This window comes from Oncorhynchus gorbuscha, linkage group LG18 (assembly GCF_021184085.1).
Source record: "Oncorhynchus gorbuscha isolate QuinsamMale2020 ecotype Even-year linkage group LG18, OgorEven_v1.0, whole genome shotgun sequence".
NCBI lineage: Eukaryota > Metazoa > Chordata > Actinopteri > Salmoniformes > Salmonidae > Oncorhynchus > Oncorhynchus gorbuscha.
Window position 1 is genome coordinate 74,838,640 of NC_060190.1, and position 22,506 is coordinate 74,861,145.

The 22,506-nt window shown below is 38.5% G+C and overlaps 1 protein-coding gene across 2 annotated transcripts in view; it reads left to right on the forward strand.

The window, feature by feature from the left end:
* Positions 1-22,280, forward strand: part of LOC124003808 (glutaminase kidney isoform, mitochondrial-like) — a 47,701-nt gene extending 25,421 nt beyond the window's left edge. For both annotated transcript variants that reach the window (XM_046312396.1, XM_046312397.1), the window contains exons 8-18: positions 1,841-1,873; positions 2,066-2,124; positions 2,211-2,277; positions 4,320-4,370; positions 5,909-6,085; positions 15,835-15,966; positions 16,149-16,241; positions 18,569-18,630; positions 18,834-18,910; positions 19,674-19,737; positions 20,922-22,280. In XM_046312396.1, the coding sequence (XP_046168352.1) occupies positions 1,841-1,873; positions 2,066-2,124; positions 2,211-2,277; positions 4,320-4,370; positions 5,909-6,085; positions 15,835-15,966; positions 16,149-16,241; positions 18,569-18,630; positions 18,834-18,910; positions 19,674-19,737; positions 20,922-21,084 (978 nt within the window). In that variant the 3' untranslated portion in view covers positions 21,085-22,280. The remainder of the gene's footprint in view (positions 1-1,840; positions 1,874-2,065; positions 2,125-2,210; positions 2,278-4,319; positions 4,371-5,908; positions 6,086-15,834; positions 15,967-16,148; positions 16,242-18,568; positions 18,631-18,833; positions 18,911-19,673; positions 19,738-20,921) is intronic.
* The last annotated feature ends 226 nt before the right edge of the window (positions 22,281-22,506 follow it).

The window sequence follows — 22,506 nt, forward strand, 5'->3', positions numbered from 1 at the left end:
GTAGTGTAGTCAGTAGTGTAGTCAGTAGTGTAGTCAGTAGTGTCATCAGCAGGGTAGTCAGTAGGGTAGTCAGTAGTGTAGTCAGTAGTGTCTTCAACAGGGTAGTCAGTAGTGTAGTCAGTAGTGTAGTCAGCAGGGTAGTCAGTAGTGTAGTCAGTAGTGTAGTCAGCAGGGTAGTCAGTAGTGTAGTCAGTAGTGTCTTCAACAGGGTAGTCAGTAGTGTAGTCAGTAGTGTAGTCAGCAGGGTAGTCAGTAGTGTAGTCAGTAGTGTCATCAGCAGGGTAGTCAGTAGGGTAGTCAGTAGTGTCATCAGCAGGGTAGTCAGTAGGGTAGTCAGTAGTGTCTTCAACAGGGTAGTCAGTAGTGTCTTCAACAGGGTAGTCAGTAGTGTCTTCAACAGGGTAGTCAGTAGTGTCATCAGCAGGGTAGTCAGTAGTGTGTCAGTAGTGTAGTCAGTAGGGTAGTCAGTAGTGTTGCTTGTTCTTAACTCTTTGGTTGAATCGGCTTTATTACTCTCCTCTCATCCTCACACCATGCTGGGGTACACTCCTCTCATCCTCACACCATGCTGGGGTACTCTCCTCTCATCCTCACACCATGCTGGGGTACTCTCCTCTCATCCACACACCATGCTGGGGTACTCTCCTCATCCACACACCATGCTGGGGTACTCTCCTCTCATCCTCACACCATGCTGGGGTACTCTCCTCTCATCAACACACCATGCTGGGGTACTCTCCTCTCATCAACACACCATGCTGGGGTACTCTCCTCTCATCCTCACACCATGCTGGGGTAGTCTCCTCTCATCCTCACACCATGCTGGGGTACTCTCCTCATCCTCACACCATGCTGGGGTACTCTCATCCACACACCATGCTGGGGGACAGAGATAACCTGAAGACGGAGATAACCTGAAGACGGAGATAACCTGAAGACAGAGATAACCTGAAGACGGAGATAACCTGGAGACGGAGATAACCTGAAGACGGAGATAACCTGAAGACGGAGATAACCTGAAGACAGAGATAACCTGAAGACGGAGATAACCTGGAGACGGAGATAACCTGAAGACGGAGATAACCTGAAGACAGAGATAACCTGAAGACAGAGATAACCTGAAGACAGAGATAACCTGAAGAAGACAGAGATAACCTGAAGACGGAGATAACCTGAAGAAGACAGAAATAACCTGAAGAAGACAGAGATAACCTGAAGACAGAGATAACCTGACGACAGAGATAACCTGAAGCCAGAGATAACCTGAAGACTTTGTAGGTTTCAGCCATCCACTTCCTTATGTCTGAAACACATGCTTCTAGCGAGGGCAATTTTGGGGCTTCACCATGTTTCATTGAAATGTACAGCTGTGTGTCATCCGCATAGCAGTGAGAGTTAACATTATGTTTTCGAATGACATCCCCATGAGGTAGAATATATAGTGAAAACAATTGTGGTCCTAAAACGGAACCTTAAGGAACACCGAAATTTAGAGTTGATTTGTCAGAGGACAAACCATTCACAGAGACAAATTGATATCTTTCCGACAGACAAGATCTAAACCAGGCCAGAACGTGTCCATGTAGACCAATTTGGGTTTCCAATCTCTCCAAAAGAATGTGGAGATCGATGGTATCAAAAGCAGCATTAAGGTCTAGGAGCACGAGGACAGATGCAGAGCCTAATACTGTAGTAAAATGTTCAGCCTCATGTAATGCTAAAGTCCTTAAGAAGACTGCTACCCTGTGGTTGACTTAGCTAAAGGCCTTTTAATGTGAGTGTCCATTACGCTACATGAATGTTGTTTATGTCTGTTCTTCTCCCTTCTCTGTGTCACTAGCCTGGCTCAAACAAGGCAGAGAAGTTTGACTATGTAAGTACTATACTGTACATATCATTCATGTCATTCCGTACATCTCACCTGACATTGACACATATACAATAGCGTTTAGTAGAACACACAATACAATCTTGACACAATACCACGCTACCCCACCCTACGCCAGCATTTCTCTTGTCTTTGCCACAGGAGAATAACTAAATATCAGTCATCTTTTGTCCTCAGGTGATGGATTTTATCAAGAAGATGGCTGGTCAAGAGTACGTGGGATTCAGCAATGCCACGTGAGTTTTTTTTTTTGCTAATCTCTTAAATTTGCCAGAAAAAATAATAATTTAATAATCTTTTTTTGGTCTCTTGTGTCTCTCAGGTTCCAGTCTGAAAAAGAAACAGGCGACAGAAATTTTGCAATTGGATATTACCTCAAAGAGAAGAAGGTCAGTAAAGGTAGAGAGTGTAGAACTTGTTTTAATAGAGAAGAAGGTCAGTAAAGGTAGAGAGTGTAGAACTGGTTTAATAGAGAAGAAGGTCAGTAAAGGTAGAGAGTGTAGAACTTGTTTTAATAGAGAAGAAGGTCAGTAAAGGTAGAGAGTGTAGAACTTGTTTTAATAGAGAAGAAGGTCAGTAAAGGTAGAGAGTGTAGAACTTGTTTTAATAGAGAAGAAGGTCAGTAAAGGTAGAGAGTGTAGAACTTGTTTTAATAGAGAAGAAGGTCAGTAAAGGTAGAGAGTGTAGAACTTGTTTTAATAGAGAAGAAGGTCAGTAAAGGTAGAGAGTGTAGAACTTGTTTTAATAGAGAAGAAGGTCAGTAAAGGTAGAGAGTGTAGAACTTGTTTTAATAGAGAAGAAGGTCAGTAAAGGTAGAGAGTGTAGAACTGGTTTCAATAGAGAAGAAGGTCAGTAAAGGTAGAGAGTGTAGAACTTGTTTCAATAGAGAAGAAGGTCAGTAAAGGTAGAGAGTGTAGAACTTGTTTTAATAGAGAAGAAGGTTTTCAGTAAAGGTAAAGAGAGTGTAGAACTTGTTTTAATAGAGAAGAAGGTCAGTAAAGGTAGAGAGTGTAGAACTTGTTTTAATAGAGAAGAAGGTCAGTAAAGGTAGAGAGTGTAGAACTTGTTTTAATAGAGAAGAAGGTCAGTAAAGGTAGAGAGTGTAGAACTTGTTTCAATAGAGAAGAAGGTCAGTAAAGGTAGAGAGTGTAGAACTTGTTTTAATAGAGAAGAAGGTCAGTAAAGGTAGAGAGTGTAGAACTTGTTTCAATAGAGAAGAAGGTCAGTAAAGGTAGAGAGTGTAGAACTTGTTTTAATAGAGAAGAAGGTCAGTAAAGGTAGAGAGTGTAGAACTTGTTTTAATAGAGAAGAAGGTCAGTAAAGGTAGAGAGTGTAGAACTTGTTTCAATAGAGAAGAAGGTCAGTAAAGGTAGAGAGTGTAGAACTTGTTTTAATAGAGAAGAAGGTCAGTAAAGGTAGAGAGTGTAGAACTTGTTTTAATAGAGAAGAAGGTCAGTAAAGGTAGAGAGTGTAGAACTTGTTTTAATAGAGAAGAAGGTCAGTAAAGGTAGAGAGTGTAGAACTTGTTTCAATAGAGAAGAAGGTCAGTAAAGGTAGAGAGTGTAGAACTTGTTTTAATAGAGAAGAAGGTCAGTAAAGGTAGAGAGTGTAGAACTTGTTTCAATAGAGAAGAAGGTCAGTAAAGGTAGAGAGTGTAGAACTTGTTTTAATAGAGAAGAAGGTCAGTAAAGGTAGAGAGTGTAGAACTTGTTTCAATAGAGAAGAAGGTCAGTAAAGGTAGAGAGTGTAGAACTTGTTTTAATAGAGAAGAAGGTCAGTAAAGGTAGAGAGTGTAGAACTTGTTTTAATAGAGAAGAAGGTCAGTAAAGGTAGAGAGTGTAGAACTTGTTTTAATAGCTTTGAATGAAAATAAAAAAAAACAAAAGGGAATATGTACAGTGCATTTGGAAAGTATTCAGACCCCTTGACTTTTTCCACATTTTGTTCCTGTAATGGAGTGAGAGGGTAGGTGTGTGAAGGCCGGTATCATCCTGTTTGTTGAATACATCAGCCTAATTACACACACCTGAATCTAATTAGCTTGGAGCTTGGTCAGTGGTTTATTAACCTGGCTTTGGCACATATACTCCGCGATACGTCGCGCCTAAGAACAGCTTTTTGCCGCCATATACCACACACCATCGGGCCTTATTGCTATTATAAACTGGTTTCCATTTGCAGTGTTTTCCTTGTGGGGCAGAAATAATATTATAAACTGGTTCCATCTGCAGTGTTTTCCTTGTGGGGCAGAAATAATATTATAAACTGGTTCCATCTGCAGTGTTTTCCTCGTGGGGCAGAAATAATATTATAAACTGGTTCCATCTGCAGTGTTTTCCTCGTGGGGCAGAAATAATATTATAAACTGGTTCCATCTGCAGTGTTTTCCTCGTGGGGCAGAAATAATATTATAAACTGGTTCCATCTGCAGTGTTTTCCTCGTGGGGCAGAAATGATTGATGCACTGGACTTCTACTTCCAGGTAAACGATACATCCTCAAGATAGTACTTTACCACACTGTGATGCTGTGATACTGTGATGCTGTGATGCTGTGATGCTGTTATACTGTTATACTGTGATGCTGTGATGCTGTGTTGCTGTGATACTGTGATGCTGTGATGCTGTGATACTGTGATACTGTGATGCTGTGATGCTGTGATACTGTTATACTGTGATGCTGTGATACTGTTATACTGTGATGCTGTGATGCTGTGATACTGTGTTGCTGTGATACTGTGATGCTGTGATACTGTGATACTGTGATGCTGTGATACTGTGATGCTGTGATACTTTGATACTGTGATGCTGTGATACTGTGATGCTGTGATACTGTGATGCTGTGATGCTGTGATACTGTGATGCTGTGATGCTGTGATACTGTGATACTGTGATGCTGTGATACTGTGATGCTGTGATACTGTGATGCTGTGATACTGTGATGCTGTGATGCTGTGATACTGTGATGCTGTGATGCTGTGATACTGTGTTGCTGTGATACTGTGATGATGTGATACTGTGATGCTGTGATACTGTGATGCTGTGATGCTGTGATACTGTGATGCTGTGATACTGTGATGCTGTGATACAGGGTAGTGGGTTCGATCCCCGGGACCACCCATATGTAGAATGTATGCACACATGACTGTAAGTCGCTTTGGATAAAAGCGTCTGCTAAATGGCATATATTATTATTATATTATACTGTGATGCTGTGATACTGTGATGCTGTGATGCTGTGATGCTGTGATACTTTGATGCTGTGATACTGTGTTGCTGTGATGCTGTGATACTGTGATACTGTGATGCTGTGATACTGTGATGCTGTGGTGCTGTGATGCTGTGATGCTGTGATACTGTGTTGCTGTGATGCTGTGATACTGTGATGCTGTGTTGCTGTGATACTGTGATGCTGTGATACTGTGATGCTGTGATACTGTGTTGCTGTGATGCTGTGATACTGTGATGCTGTGATGCTGTGATACTGTGATACTGTGATGCTGTGATACTGTGATGCTGTGATACTGTGATGCTGTGATGCTGTGATGCTGTGATGCTGTGATACTGTGATGCTGTGATACTGTGATACTGTGATACTGTGATGCTGTGATACTGTGATGCTGTGATACTGTGATGCTGTGATGCTGTGATGCTGTGATGCTGTGATGCTGTGATACTGTGATGCTGTGATGCTGTGATGCTGTGATGCTGTGATGCTGTGATGCTGTGATACTGTGATGCTGTGATACTGTGATGCTGTGATGCTGTGATGCTGATGCTGTGTATATGGTGAATATTTCTACTAATGCATCATGATGATTTATTATTGGAAAAAGTCATAGAGCATCACCTCTATACAGTATGTATGAGGAGTCACAGACACTGAGTCACAGACACTGAGTCACAGACACTGAGTCACAGATACCGACTCACAGACAATGAGTCACGGGCACTGAGTCACAGACACTGAGTCACTGTAGACACTCTCTCTATGTTTGAGTAAATCAATTATTTCCTTTCAGCTGTGTTCCATTGAGGTGACCTGTGAGTCTGGGAGTGTCATGGCCGCCACGCTGGCCCATGGGGGCATCTGCCCAATCACAGGCGAGCGGGTACTGAGTGCCGAGGCCGTACGGAATACCCTGAGCCTCATGCACTCCTGCGGCATGTACGACTTCTCTGGGCAGATGGCCTTCCATGTAAGTCATACTGTAGTCATATAGTAGTTATACAGTAGTTATATAGTAGTTACACAGTAGTTATATAGTAGATATATATTAGTCATATAGTAGTTATACAGTAGTTATATAGTAGTCATATAGTAGTCATATAGTAGTTATACAGTAGTCATATAGTATATATATATATTAATATATATGCCATTTAGCAGACGCTTTTATCCAAAGCGACTTACAGTCATGTGTGCATACATTCTATGTATGGGTGGTCGGGATCGAATACCCTGGTAGCATGCTCTACCAACTGAGCTACAGAAGTTATACAGTAGTCATATAGTAGTCATATAGTAGTTATACAGTAGTCATATAGTAGTCATATAGTAGTCATATAGTAGTTATACAGTAGTCATATAGTAGTTATACAGTAGTCATATAGTAGTCATATAGTAGTTATACAGTAGTCATATAGTAGTCATATAGTAGTTACACAGTAGTCATATAGTAGTTATACAGTAGTTATATAGTAGTTACACAGTAGTTATATAGTAGTTATATAGTAGTTATATAGTAGTTATATAGTAGATATATATTAGTCATATAGTAGTTATATAGTAGTTATATAGTAGATATATATTAGTCATATAGTAGTTATATAGTAGTTATATAGTAGTTATATATTAGTCATATAGTAGTTATACAGTAGTTATATAGTAGTTACACAGTAGTTATATAGTAGTTATATAGTAGATATATATTAGTCATATAGTAGTTATACAGTAGTTATATAGTAGTTATATAGTAGTTCAATAATAGTTATATAGTAGTTACACAGTAGTTATATAGTAGTTATACTGTAATCATACAGTAGTTATATAGTAGTCATATAGTAGTTATACAGTAGTTATATAGTAGTTATATAGTAGTTATACAGTAGTTATATAGTAGTTATACAGTAGTTATACAGTAGTTATACAGTAGTTATACAGTAGTTATATAGTAGTTATATAGTAGTTATACAGTAGTTATATAGTAGTTATATATTAGTCATATAGTAGTTATATAGTAGTTATATAGTAGTTATATATTAGTCATATAGTAGTTATACAGTAGTTATATAGTAGTTATATATTAGTCATATAGTAGTTATACAGTAGTTATACTGTAGTCATATAGTAGTCCTATAGTAGTTATACAGTAGTTATACAGTAGTTATATAGTAGTTATATAGTAGTTATACAGTAGTTATATAGTAGTCATATAGTAGTTATACAGTAGTTATATAGTAGTTATACAGTAGTCATATAGTAGTTATATAGTAGTTATATAGTAGTCATATAGTACTTATACAGTAGTTATACTGTAGTCATATAGTAGTTATACTGTAGTCATATAGTAGTTATACAGTAGTCATATAGTAGTTATACAGTAGTTATATAGTAGTTATATAGTAGTCATATAGTAGTTATATAGTAGTTATACAGTAGTCCTCTGATACAGAAGGGAAAGGTATACTACTACCTATGTATATTAATTTAATGTATTTAAACATGTACTGTACATGTTTTGTATTCTATGTTATGTGTCTTGAATGTAGCAATCCATCACCACGTTAAGTTTCCTCTCAGGAAATAAAATATATATAGTGGCTTAAACTTTTAAAAATGCCATGTATTTATAGTCTTGGTAATGTATAGTCTTGGTAATGTATAGTCTTGGTAACGTATAGTCTTGGTAACGTATAGTATGTATTTATAGTCTTGGTAACGTATAGTCTTGGTAACGTATAGTCTTGGTAACGTATAGTCTTGGTAACGTATAGTCTTGGTAATGTATAGTCTTGGTAACGCATAGTCTTGGTAACGTATAGTATGTATTTATAGTCTTGGTAACGTATAGTCTTGGTAGCGTATAGTCTTGGTAATGTATAGTCTTGGTAATGTATAGTCTTGGTAACGTATAGTCTTGGTAATGTATAGTCTTGGTAATGTATAGTCTTGGTAATGTATAGTCTTGGTAATGTATAGTCTTGGTAATGTATAGTCTTGGTAATGTATAGTCTTGGTAACGTATAGTCTTGGTAACGTATAGTATGTATTTATAGTCTTGGTAACGTATAGTCTTGGTAGCGTATAGTCTTGGTAATGTATAGTCTTGGTAATGTATAGTCTTGGTAACGTATAGTCTTGGTAATGTATAGTCTTGGTAATGTATAGTCTTGGTAATGTATAGTCTTGGTAACGTATAGTCTTGGTAACGTATAGTCTTGGTAACGTATAGTATGTATTTATAGTCTTGGTAATGTATAGTCTTGGTAATGTATAGTCTTGGTAACGTATAGTCTTGGTAACGTATAGTATGTATTTATAGTCTTGGTAATGTATAGTCTTGGTAATGTATAGTCTTGGTAATGTATAGTCTTGGTAACGTATAGTCTTGGTAATGTATAGTCTTGGTAACGTATAGTCTTGGTAACGTATAGTCTTGGTAACGTATAGTATGTATTTATAGTCTTGGTAATGTATAGTCTTGGTAACGTATAGTCTTGGTAATGTATAGTCTTGGTAACGCATAGTCTTGGTAATGTATAGTCTTGGTAATGTATAGTCTTGGTAACGTATAGTCTTGGTAATGTATAGTCTTGGTAACGTATAGTCTTGGTAACGTATAGTCTTGGTAACGTATAGTCTTGGTAACGTATAGTCTTGGTAACGTATAGTCTTGGTAACGTATAGTCTTGGTAACGTATACTCTTGGTAACGTATAGTCTTGGTAATGTATAGTCTTGGTAACATATAGTCTTGGTAATGTATAGTCTTGGTAACATATAGTCTTGGTAACGTATAGTCTTGGTAACGTATAGTCTTGGTGACGTATAGTCTTGGTAACGAATAGTCTCAGTAACGTATAGTTTTGGTAACGTATAGTCTTGGTAACATATAGTCTTGGTAACATATAGTCTTGGTAACGTAGTATAGTCTTGGTAACGTATAGTCTTGGTAACGTATAGTCTTGGTAACATTTTGGTAACGTATAGTCTTGGTCACGTATAGTCTTGGTAACGTATAGTCTTGGTAACGTATAGTCTTGGTCACATTTTGGTAACGTATAGTCTTGGTAACGTATAGTCTTGGTAACATTTTGGTAACGTATAGTCTTGGTAACGTATAGTCTTGGTAACGTATAGTCTTGGTAACATATAGTCTTGGTAACATATAGTCTTGGTAACATTTTGATAACGTATAGTCTTGGTAACATTTTGGTAACGTATAGTCTTGGTAACGTATAGTCTTGGTAACATATAGTCTTGGTAACGTATAGTCTTGGTAACATTTTGGTAACGTATAGTCTTGGTAAAGTATAGTCTTGGTAACATTTTGGTAATGTATAGTCTTGGTAACGTATAGTCTTGGTAACATTTTGGTAACGTATAGTCTTGGTAACGTATAGTCTTGGTAACATTTTGGTAACGTATAGTCTTGGTAACATATAGTCTTGGTAACGTATAGTCTTAGTAACGTATAGTCTTGGTAACATTTTGGTAACGTATAGTCTTGGTAACATATAGTCTTGGTAACGTATAGTCTTGGTAACATTTTGGTAACGTATAGTCTTGGTAACATTTTGGTAACGTATAGTCTTGGTAACGTATAGTCTTGGTAACATTTTGGTAACGTATAGTCTTGGTAACGTATAGTCTTGGTAACGTATAGTCTTGGTAACATTTTGGTAACGTATAGTCTTGGTAACGTATAGTCTTGGTAATGTATAGTCTTGGTAACGTATAGTCTTGGTAACATTTTGGTAACGTATAGTCTTGGTAACATTTTGGTAACGTATAGTCTTGGTAACGTATACTCTTGGTAACGTATAGTCTTGGTAACATATAGTCTTGGTAACATATAGTCTTGGTAACATTTTGGTATAGTTTTGGTGACATATAGTCTTGAGGCTTGGTAACGTATAGTCTTGGTAGCGTATAGTCTTGGTAATGTATAGTTTTGGTAACGTATAGTCCTGGTAACATTTTGGTAATGTATAGTTTTGGTAGCGTATAGTCTTGGTAACGTATAGTCTTGGTAACGTATAGTCTTGGTAATGTATAGTCTTGGTAATGTATAGTCTTGGTAACGTATAATCTTGGTAACGTATAGTCTTGGTAATGTATAGTCTTGGTAACGTATAGTCTTGGTAACGTATAGTCTTGGTAACGTATAGTCTTGGTAACATTTTGGTAAAGTATAGTCTTGGTAACATTTTGGTAACGTATAGTCTTGGTAACATTTTGGTAACGTATAGTTTTGGTAACGTATAGTTTTGGTAACGTATAGTTTTGGTAACATTTTGGTAACGTATAGTCTTGGTAACATATAGTCTTGGTAACGTATAGTCTTGGTAACGTATAGTCTTGGTAACATTTTGGTAACGTATAGTTTTGGTAACGTATAGTCTTGGTAACATATAGTCTTGGTAACGTATAGTCTTGGTAACGTATAGTCTTGGTAACGTATAGTCTTGGTAACGTATAGTCTTGGTAGCGTATAGTCTTGGTAACGTATAGTCTTGGTAACGTATAGTCTTGGTAACGTATAGTCTTGGTAACATATAGTCTTGGTAACATATAGTCTTGGTAACGTATAGTCTTGGTAACGTATAGTCTTGTTAACGTATAGTTTTGGTAACGTATAGTCTTGGTAACGTATAGTCTTGGTAACGTATAGTCTTGGTAACATATAGTCTTGGTAACGTATAGTCTTAGTAACGTATAGTCTTGGTAACATTTTGGTAACGTATAGTCTTGGTAACATATGGTCTTGGTAACGTATAGTCTTGGTAACATTTTGGTAACGTATAGTCTTGGTAACATTTTGGTAACGTATAGTCTTGGTAACGTATAGTCTTGGTAACATTTTGGTAACGTATAGTCTTGGTAACATTTTGGTAACGTATAGTCTTGGTAACGTATAGTCTTGGTAACATTTTGGTAACGTATAGTCTTGGTAACGTGTAGTCTTGGTAACATTTTGGTAACGTATAGTCTTGGTAACGTATAGTCTTGGTAACGTATAGTCTTGGTAACGTATAGTCTTGGTAACATTTTGGTAACGTGTAGTCTTGGTAACATTTTGGTAACGTATAGTCTTGGTAACATATAGTCTTGGTAACATTATAGTCTTAGTAACGTATAGTCTTGGTAACATTTTGGTAACGTATAGTCTTGGTAACATATAGTCTTGGTAACGTATAGTCTTGGTAACATTTTTAACGTATAGTCTTGGTAACATTTTGGTAACGTATAGTCTTGGTAACGTATAGTCTTGGTAACATTTTGGTAACGTATAGTCTTGGTAACGTATAGTCTTGGTAACGTATAGTCTTGGTAACATTTTGGTAACGTATAGTCTTGGTAACGTATAGTCTTGGTAATGTATAGTCTTGGTAACGTATAGTCTTGGTAACATTTTGGTAACGTATAGTCTTGGTAACATTTTGGTAACGTATAGTCTTGGTAACGTATACTCTTGGTAACGTATAGTCTTGGTAACATATAGTCTTGGTAACATATAGTCTTGGTAACATTTTGGTATAGTTTTGGTGACATATAGTCTTGAGGCTTGGTAACGTATAGTCTTGGTAGCGTATAGTCTTGGTAATGTATAGTTTTGGTAACGTATAGTCCTGGTAACATTTTGGTAATGTATAGTTTTGGTAGCGTATAGTCTTGGTAACGTATAGTCTTGGTAACGTATAGTCTTGGTAATGTATAGTCTTGGTAATGTATAGTCTTGGTAACGTATAATCTTGGTAACGTATAGTCTTGGTAATGTATAGTCTTGGTAACGTATAGTCTTGGTAACGTATAGTCTTGGTAACGTATAGTCTTGGTAACATTTTGGTAAAGTATAGTCTTGGTAACGTATAGTCTTGGTCACGTATAGTCTTGGTAACATTTTGGTAACGTATAGTCTTGGTAACGTATAGTTTTGGTAACGTATAGTTTTGGTAACGTATAGTTTTGGTAACATTTCGGTAACGTATAGTCTTGGTAACATATAGTCTTGGTAACGTATAGTCTTGGTAACGTATAGTCTTGGTAACATTTTGGTAACGTATAGTTTTGGTAACGTATAGTCTTGGTAACATATAGTCTTGGTAACGTATAGTCTTGGTAACGTATAGTCTTGGTAACGTATAGTCTTGGTAACGTATAGTCTTGGTAGCGTATAGTCTTGGTAACGTATAGTCTTGGTAACGTATAGTCTTGGTAACGTATAGTCTTGGTAACATATAGTCTTGGTAACGTATAGTCTTGGTAACGTATAGTCTTGGTAACGTATAGTCTTGGTAACGTATAGTTTTGGTAACGTATAGTCTTGGTAACGTATAGTCTTGGTAACGTATAGTCTTGGTAACATATAGTCTTGGTAACGTATAGTCTTAGTAACGTATAGTCTTGGTAACATTTTGGTAACGTATAGTCTTGGTAACATATGGTCTTGGTAACGTATAGTCTTGGTAACATTTTGGTAACGTATAGTCTTGGTAACATTTTGGTAACGTATAGTCTTGGTAACGTATAGTCTTGGTAACATTTTGGTAACGTATAGTCTTGGTAACATTTTGGTAACGTATAGTCTTGGTAACGTATAGTCTTGGTAACATTTTGGTAACGTATAGTCTTGGTAACGTGTAGTCTTGGTAACATTTTGGTAACGTATAGTCTTGGTAACGTATAGTCTTGGTAACGTATAGTCTTGGTAACGTATAGTCTTGGTAACATTTTGGTAACGTGTAGTCTTGGTAACATTTTGGTAACGTATAGTCTTGGTAACATATAGTCTTGGTAACGTATAGTCTTAGTAACGTATAGTCTTGGTAACATTTTGGTAACGTATAGTCTTGGTAACATATAGTCTTGGTAACGTATAGTCTTGGTAACATTTTGGTAACGTATAGTCTTGGTAACATTTTGGTAACGTATAGTCTTGGTAACGTATAGTCTTGGTAACATTTTGGTAACGTATAGTCTTGGTAACGTATAGTCTTGGTAACGTATAGTCTTGGTAACATTTTGGTAACGTATAGTCTTGGTAACGTATAGTCTTGGTAATGTATAGTCTTGGTAACGTATAGTCTTGGTAACATTTTGGTAACGTATAGTCTTGGTAACATTTTGGTAACGTATAGTCTTGGTAACGTATACTCTTGGTAACGTATAGTCTTGGTAACATATAGTCTTGGTAACATATAGTCTTGGTAACATTTTGGTATAGTTTTGGTGACATATAGTCTTGAGGCTTGGTAACGTATAGTCTTGGTAGCGTATAGTCTTGGTAATGTATAGTTTTGGTAACGTATAGTCTTGGTAACATTTTGGTAATGTATAGTTTTGGTAGCGTATAGTCTTGGTAACGTATAGTCTTGGTAACGTATAGTCTTGGTAATGTATAGTCTTGGTAATGTATAGTCTTGGTAACGTATAATCTTGGTAACGTATAGTCTTGGTAATGTATAGTCTTGGTAACGTATAGTCTTGGTAACGTATAGTCTTGGTAACGTATAGTCTTGGTCACGTATAGTCTTGGTAACATTTTGGTAACGTATAGTCTTGGTAACATTTTGGTAACGTATAGTTTTGGTAACGTATAGTTTTGGTAACATTTTGGTAACGTATAGTCTTGGTAACATATAGTCTTGGTAACGTATAGTCTTGGTAACGTATAGTCTTGGTAACATTTTGGTAACGTATAGTTTTGGTAACGTATAGTCTTGGTAACATATAGTCTTGGTAACGTATAGTCTTGGTAACGTATAGTCTTGGTAACGTATAGTCTTGGTAACGTATAGTCTTGGTAGCGTATAGTCTTGGTAACGTATAGTCTTGGTAACGTATAGTCTTGGTAACATATAGTCTTGGTAACATATAGTCTTGGTAACGTATAGTCTTGGTAACGTATAGTCTTGGTAACGTATAGTCTTGGTAACGTATAGTTTTGGTAACGTATAGTCTTGGTAACGTATAGTCTTGGTAACGTATAGTCTTGGTAACATATAGTCTTGGTAACGTATAGTCTTAGTAACGTATAGTCTTGGTAACATTTTGGTAACGTATAGTCTTGGTAACATATGGTCTTGGTAACGTATAGTCTTGGTAACATTTTGGTAACGTATAGTCTTGGTAACATTTTGGTAACGTATAGTCTTGGTAACATTTTGGTAACGTATAGTCTTGGTAACATTTTGGTAACGTATAGTCTTGGTAACGTATAGTCTTGGTAACATTTTGGTAACGTATAGTCTTGGTAACGTGTAGTCTTGGTAACATTTTGGTAACGTATAGTCTTGGTAACGTATAGTCTTGGTAACGTATAGTCTTGGTAACGTATAGTCTTGGTAACATTTTGGTAACGTATAGTCTTGGTAACATTTTGGTAACGTATAGTCTTGGTAACGTATAGTCTTGGTAACATTTTGGTAACGTATAGTTTTGGTAACGTATACTCTTGGTAACGTATAGTCTTGGTAACATATAGTCTTGGTAACATATAGTCTTGGTAACATTTTGGTATAGTTTTGGTGACATATAGTCTTGAGGCTTGGTAACGTATAGTCTTGGTAGCGTATAGTCTTGGTAATGTATAGTTTTGGTAACGTATAGTCTTGGTAACATTTTGGTAATGTATAGTTTTGGTAGCGTATAGTCTTGGTAACGTATAGTCTTGGTAACGTATAGTCTTGGTAATGTATAGTCTTGGTAATGTATAGTCTTGGTAATGTATAGTCTTGGTAACGTATAGTCTTGGTAACGTATAGTCTTGGTAATGTATAGTCTTGGTAACGTATAGTCTTGGTAACGTATAGTCTTGGTAACGTATAGTCTTGGTAACATTTTGGTAAAGTATAGTCTTGGTAACGTATAGTCTTGGTCACGTATAGTCTTGGTAACATTTTGGTAACGTATAGTCTTGGTAACATTTTGGTAACGTATAGTTTTGGTAACGTATGGTTTTGGTAACGTATAGTCTTGGTAACATTTTGGTAACGTATAGTTTTGGTAACATTTTGGTAACGTATAGTCTTGGTAACATATAGTCTTGGTAACGTATAGTTTTGGTAACGTATAGTCTTGGTAACGTATAGTCTTGGTAACGTATAGTCTTGGTAACGTATAGTCTTGGTAATGTATAGTTTTGGTAACGTATAGTCTTGGTAACGTATAGTCTTGGTAACGTATAGTCTTGGTAACGTATAGTCTTGGTAATGTATAGTTTTGGTAACGTATAGTCTTGGTAACGTATAGTCTTGGTAACGTATAGTCTTGGTAACATATAGTTTTAGTAACGTATATTCTTGGTAACGTATAGTCTTGGTAACATTTTGGTAACATATAGTCTTGGTAGCGTGTAGTCTTGGTAACATATAGTCTTGGTAACGTATAGTCTTGGTAACATTTTGGTATCATATAGTCTTGGTAACGTATAGTCTTGGTAACATTTTGGTAACATATAGTCTTGGTAACGTATAGTCTTGGTAACATTTTGGTAACATATAGTCTTGGTAACGTATAGTCTTGGTAACATTTTGGTAACATATAGTCTTGGTAACGTATAGTCTTGGTAAAATTTTGGTAACATATAGTCTTGGTAACGTATAGTCTTGGTAACGTACAGTCTTGGTAACATTTTGGTAACATATAGTCTTGGTAACGTAAACCTTTTAAACATGTATTGGTCAAATTAAGGCCACTTTAAAAAAAACTGGTTCTTTCTCAGGTGGGCTTGCCTGCAAAGTCTGGGGTGTCTGGAGCAGTTCTGTTGGTTGTCCCTAACGTCATGGGAGTGATGTGTTGGTCACCTCCTTTAGACAAGGTTGGAAACAGTGTCCGAGGAATACACTTCTGCCAGGTAACGTTACCAGCTTTATTTCCAGGTGTTATAAACAATATCTCCCTATGTACAGGTTATGAATGTGTTATAAAGTCTGTATGTAGGTACCCTTCAATAGTGTTACCACATACATAATGTTTCTGCCTCTCGATGTTGTACCGGAGACTGAACTGTCTTTTTGACATGCTTTGGTTTTTCAGGAGCTGGTGTCTTCGTTTAACTTCCACAACTATGACAACCTGAGACACTTTGTCAAGAAGCAGGACCCCCGAAGACAGGATGGGGATGATAGGGTAAGGGATTTTGTGACTTAAGAGAGTTATAAGGTAAACATAACAACAATTTATCATATTTGCTAAAACATAAAGTGAGGTTCAAGTTTGCTTTTGTTATGATGTGTCCTATGAATGGTTATGTAGCTGTGTCCTATGAATGGTTATGTAGCTATGTCCTATGAATGGTTATGTAGCTGTGTGCTATGAATGGTTATGTAGCTGTGTCCTATGAATGGTTATGCAGCTGTGTCCTATGAATGGTTATGTAGCTGTGTCCTATGAATGGTTATGTAGCTGTGTCCTATGCATGGTTATGTAGCTGTGTCCTATGAATGGTTATGTAGCTGTGTTCTATGCATGGTTATGTAGCTGTGTCCTATGAATGGTAATGTAGCTGTGTCCTATGAATGGTTATGTAGCTGTGTCCTATGAATGGTTATGTAGCTGTGTCCTATGAATGGTTATGTAGCTGTGTCTAATGAACGGTTATGTACAGTGCCTTGCGAAAGTATTCGGCCCCCTTAAACTTTTCAACCTTTTGCCACATTTCAGGCTTCAAACATAAAGATATAAAACTGTATTTTTTTGTGAAGAATCAACAACAAGTGGGACACAATCATGAAGGGGAAAGACATTTATTGGATATTTCAAACTTTTTTAACAAATCAAAAACTGGATAATTGGGCGTGCAAAATTATTCAGCCCCTTTACTTTCAGTGCAGCAAACTCTGTCCAGAAATTCAGTGAGGATCTCTGAATGATCCAATGTTGACCTAAATGACTAATGATGATCAATACAATCCACCTGTGTGTAATCAAGTCTCCATATAAATGCACCTGCACTGTGATAGTCTCAGAGGTCCGTTAAAAGCGCAGAGAGAATCATGAAGAACAAGGAACACACCAGGCAGGTCCGAGATACTGTTGTGAAGAAGTTTAAAGCCGGATTTGGATACAAAAAGATTTCCCAAGCTTTAAACATCCCAAGGAGCACTGTGCAAGCGATAATATTGAAATGGAAGGAGTATCAGACCACTGCAAATCTACCAAGACCTGGCCGTCCCTCTATAAACTTTCAGCTCATACAAGGAGAAGACTGATCAGAGATGCAGCCAAGAGGCCCATGATCACTCTGGATGAACTGCAGAGATCTACAGCTGAGGTGGGAGACTCTGTCCATAGGACAACAATCAGTCGTATATTGCACAAATCTGGCCTTTATGGAAGAGTGGCAAGAAGAAAGCCATTTCTTAAAGATATCCATAAAAAGTGTTGTTTAAAGTTTGCCACAAGCCACCTGGGAGACACACCAAACATGTGGAAGAAGGTGCTCTGGTCAGATGAAACCAAAATTGAACTTTTTGGCAACAATGCAAAACGTTATGTTTGGCGTAAAAGCAACACAGCTCATCACCCTGAACACACCATCCCCACTGTCAAACATGATGGTGGCAGCATCATGGTTTCTTCAGCAGGGACAGTGAAGATGGTTAAAATTGATGGGAAGATGGATGAAGCCAAATACAGGACCATTCTGGAAGAAAACCTGATGGAGTCTGCAAAAGACCTGAGACTGGGACGGAGATTTGTCTTCCAACAAGACAATGATCCAAAACATAAAGCAAAATCTACAATGGAATGGTTAAAAAATAAACATATCCAGGTGTTAGAATGGCCAAGTCAATGTCCAGACCTGAATCCAATCGAGAATCTGTGGAAAGAACTGAAAACTGCTGTTCACAAATGCTCTCCATCCAACCTCACTGAGCTCGAGCTGTTTTGCAAGGAGGAATGGGAAAAAATGTCATTCTCTCGATGTGCAAAACTGATACAGACATACCCCAAGCGACTTACAGCTGTAATCGCAGCAAAATGTGGCGCTACAAAGTATTAACTTAAGGGTGCTGAATCATTTTGCACGCCCAATTTTTCAGTTTTTGATTTGTTAAAAAAGTTTGAAATATCCAATAAATGTCGTTCCACTTCATGATTGTGTCCACTTGTTGTTGATTCTTCACAAAAAATACAGTTTTATATCTTTATGTTTGAAGCCTGAAATGTGGCAAAAGGTCGCAAAGTTCAAGGGGGCCGAATACTTTCGCAAGGCACTGTAGCTGTGTCCTATGAATGGTTATGTAGCTGTGTCCTATGAATGGTTATGTAGCTGTGTCCTATGAATGGTTATGTAGCTGTGTCCTATGAATGGTTATGTAGCTGTGTCCTATGAATGGTTATGTAGCTGTGTGCTATGAATGGTTATGTAGCTGTGTCCTATGAATGGTTATGTAGCTGTGTGCCAGTATCCCATCCAGTCTAAGTTGTGTTTATCTCTGCTATATCTGTAGAACAAGTCTGTGGTGAACTTGATGTTTGCGGCTTACAGTGGAGATGTGTCAGCCCTCAGAAGGTAAAATAACCATCATCTAGGAGGTTGTATGTAGAGACCATCCTGGATATTAAATTAATGCAAAGTAATTGTATTGTTTGTTTTACTACTCGTCACCTGCTGTAGATGGCACGCTCTCCTCGCGAGCTGGGCTTCACAGTAAACCTCTTGGAAATGAGGAATGTTATGTAGAATATCACTGGTCTCCTATCCTGTCGTCTCAGGTTTGCTCTGTCCTCGATGGACATGGAGCTGAAAGACTATGACTCTAGGACAGCTCTACATGTGGCTGCAGCAGAGGGTGAGCTACAATCCATTGGTGGCTCCTAGTTGGTATTCAAATCAAATCAAATCAAATTTATTTATATAGCCCTTCGTACATCAGCTGATATCTCAAAGTGCTGTACAGAAACCCAGCCTAAAACCCCAAACAGCAAGCAATGCAGGTGTAGAAGCACGGTGGCTAGGAAAAACTCCCTAGAAAGGCCAAAACCTAGGAAGAAACCTAGAGTGGAACCAGGCTATGTGGGGTGGCCAGTCCTGTTCTGGCTGTGCCGGGTGGAGATTATAACAGAACATGGCCAAGATGTTCAAATGTTCATAAATGACCAGCATGGTCGAATAATAGTAAGGCAGAACTGTTGAAACTGGAGCAGCAGTATGGCCAGGTGGACTGGGGACAGCAAGGATTTATCATGTCAGGTAGTCCTGGGGCATGGTCCTAGGGCTCAGGTCCTCCGAGAGAGAGAAAGAAAGAGATAAGGAGAGAATTAGAGAACGCACACTTAGATTCACACAGGACACCGAATAGGACAGGAGAAGTACTCCAGATATAACAAACTGACCCTAGCCCCCCGACACATAAACTACTGCAGCATAAATACTGGAGGCTGAGACAGGAGGGGTCAGGAGTATTATGTATTATGTATTATGATGCATCATAGTGATGTTACAGCTACCTAGTTGTTATGTCAGCTTCTAGCAGGTGTTATAATGCACTAGAAGGGTATCATAAGGCATTGCGTGTTTGTTAACCCCTAAGATACGTAGTGTTTTGTCCTCAGGTCATGTAGAAGTGGTACGGTTCCTAACAGACACCTGCAAAGTGAACCCATTTGTGAAAGATAGGTACTGTAGCATTCATTCATCCACCCCTCTGTTCATTCATCCACTCCTCTGTTCATTCATCCACCCCTCTGTTCATTCATCCACTCCTCTGTTCATTCATCCACTCCTCTGTTCATTCATCCACTCCTCCATTCATTCATCCACTCCTCTGTTCATTCATCCACTCCTCCATTCATTCATCCACCCCTCTGTTCATTCATCCACTCCTCTTTTCATTCATCCACCCCTCTGTTCATTCATCCACTCCTCTGTTCATTCATCCACTCCTCTGTTCATTCATCCACTCCTCTGTTGATCCATCCACTCCTCTGTTCATTCATCCACTCCTCTGTTGATCCATCCACCCCTCTGTTCATTCATCCACCCCTCTGTTCATTCATCCACCCCTCTGTTCATTCATCCACTCCTCTGTTGATCCATCCACCCCTCTTTTCATTCATCCACTCCTCTGTTCATTCATCCACTCCTCTGTTCATTCATCCACTCCTCTGTTCATTCATCCACTCCTCTGTTGATCCATCCACTCCTCTGTTCATTCATCCACTCCTCTGTTCATTCATCCACTCCTCTGTTCATTCATCCACTCCTCTGTTCATCCATCCACTCCTCTGTTCATTCATCCACTCCTCTGTTCATTCATCCACTCCTCTGTTCATTCATCCACTCCTCTGTTGATCCATCCACTCCTCTGTTCATTCATCCACTCCTCTGTTCATTCATCCACTCCTCTGTTCATTCATCCACTCCTCTGTTCATTCATCCACTCCTCTGTTCATTCATCCACTCCTCTGTTCATTCATCCACTCCTCTGTTCATTCATCCACTCCTCTGTTCATTCATCCACTCCTCTGTTCATTCATCCACTCCTCTGTTCATTCATCCACTCCTCCATTCATTCATCCACCCCTCTATTCATTCATCCACTTCTCCAGTCATTCATCCACCCCTCTATTCTTCCACCCCTCCATTCATTCATCCACCTATATCAGTCTCTGTTGACTGAGCCTCCAACCTACAGTAACAACACCCCTTAGCTGTTCTGCTATCTAGACTCACTGTATATCCCCAGCCTCATGCCTTATTTCTCCATCTCATTCTGTCCTCTGTGGCTGTCGTTTTTACTCAAAAGGTGCGTGGAGTAACATCTGACATTGTTCTGACTCCTCTCTTCCACCTCCCTCCAGGTGGAGCAGCATTCCCCTGGACGATGCCCTGCAGTTTGGCCACGGTGCCGTGGTGAAGGTCCTACAGGAGTACCAGGTGGCTTGCCAGGAACAGGACAGACTACCAGTGGCTGATATCATACCCATCCCCCCCAAACTAGAGACTGTAGAAGGCATGGTGTGATCAGGGGGGCCGTTGGTATCAAGCTCTACAATTAGGAGTGCTGATCTACCATCAGTTTGGCGTAACGAAACAGATAATTATAGACATTGAGGACCTGATCCTAGATCACCACTCCTACTTGATAAATCATTAGGCCCCAAACAGAAGAAAAACGTACTGAAACATGGAGGGACTTCAAATCCAATAACAAACGCTCATTTTAGTTTTCAGTTGCAAATGGTAGTGTCCGAAGTGGCACTCTATTTTATATAGGCCTTTAGTGCATTCGTTTTGGTTAGTAGTGTGTATAAGGAATAGGGATGCCATTGGGGACGCAACCCTCTCCACGCTTAGAAAAAGGTATCTAGAACCTAAAAGGGTTCTTCGGATGTCCCTATTGGAGAACCCTTTGAAGAACCCTTTTTGGTTCCATTTAGAACTCTTTTGGGGTTCCATGTAGAACCCTTTCCACCGAGTGTTCTACATGGCACCCAAAAGGGTTCTACTTGGAACCAAACATTTTTAAACCTGGAACCAAAAAGAACCCCTTTGGAAACTTTTTTCCCCTAAGAGTGTAGTGTTACTCCTTCCACCGGGACTTGTCTCTCTGACGTCCCTGGGTGTGTCCCAATAATATCTACTTTCTCCTGAAGTGTACACTTGTTCACTACTTCCCACAAATCTAAAAGCATTGGATTGGTGGAGGCGTGGGCTAGTGGGTGTTTCCACCTCATTTCTTATACCAGTCATTGTTCTTCAAATCAGTGAAATGCACGCTTTGGGAGGAAGGAGAGATCTTTGGGACAGACTGCCTATCTTGTATGCAATATTTACTCCTCTCCTAGGCTGGACTTATATACAGGAGGAGACCTGAGAGTGAGGCTGGACATGTACAGGAGGAGACCTGTGAGTGAGGCTGGACATGTACAGGAGGAGACCTGTGAGTGAGTGTTGGAGAAGTTCAACATCATGAGCGGGACGTTCAGTGTTCTATGACGAAAAATTTGTCGACATTCTATTTTTCCTGACTAAAACTATGCCTATAACGAGACGAGGTGCCCTCGAAAATATAACTATGACAAATGTTTTTCTTCGTTTGAGTTGATGAAAATGTAATGAGATTTGACGTGACGCCCTTTTAATCTGTTTTGTCCAATCAGAAGCATGCATACCTTTGCAGAATATTTAATTAAATTCTCTTATTGGCTGATAACATCTGTCATGCGCCCGGCCTACTTGAGTTTATAGCCCTACCAGTCTTTCCAACACACACAGCTCCCAGGCGGTCGCTTCAATCGTCTATTTTTTGAACTGATGCTCAGAGAACTTCTAAATTGTAACTAACCTCTATTCTATTAAGAAACAATCATGTTCATATTGGATATTTTTTACTTTGATCACATCCGAAGCTATACGTTGCCATTTGCGCTGATATTCATTAGG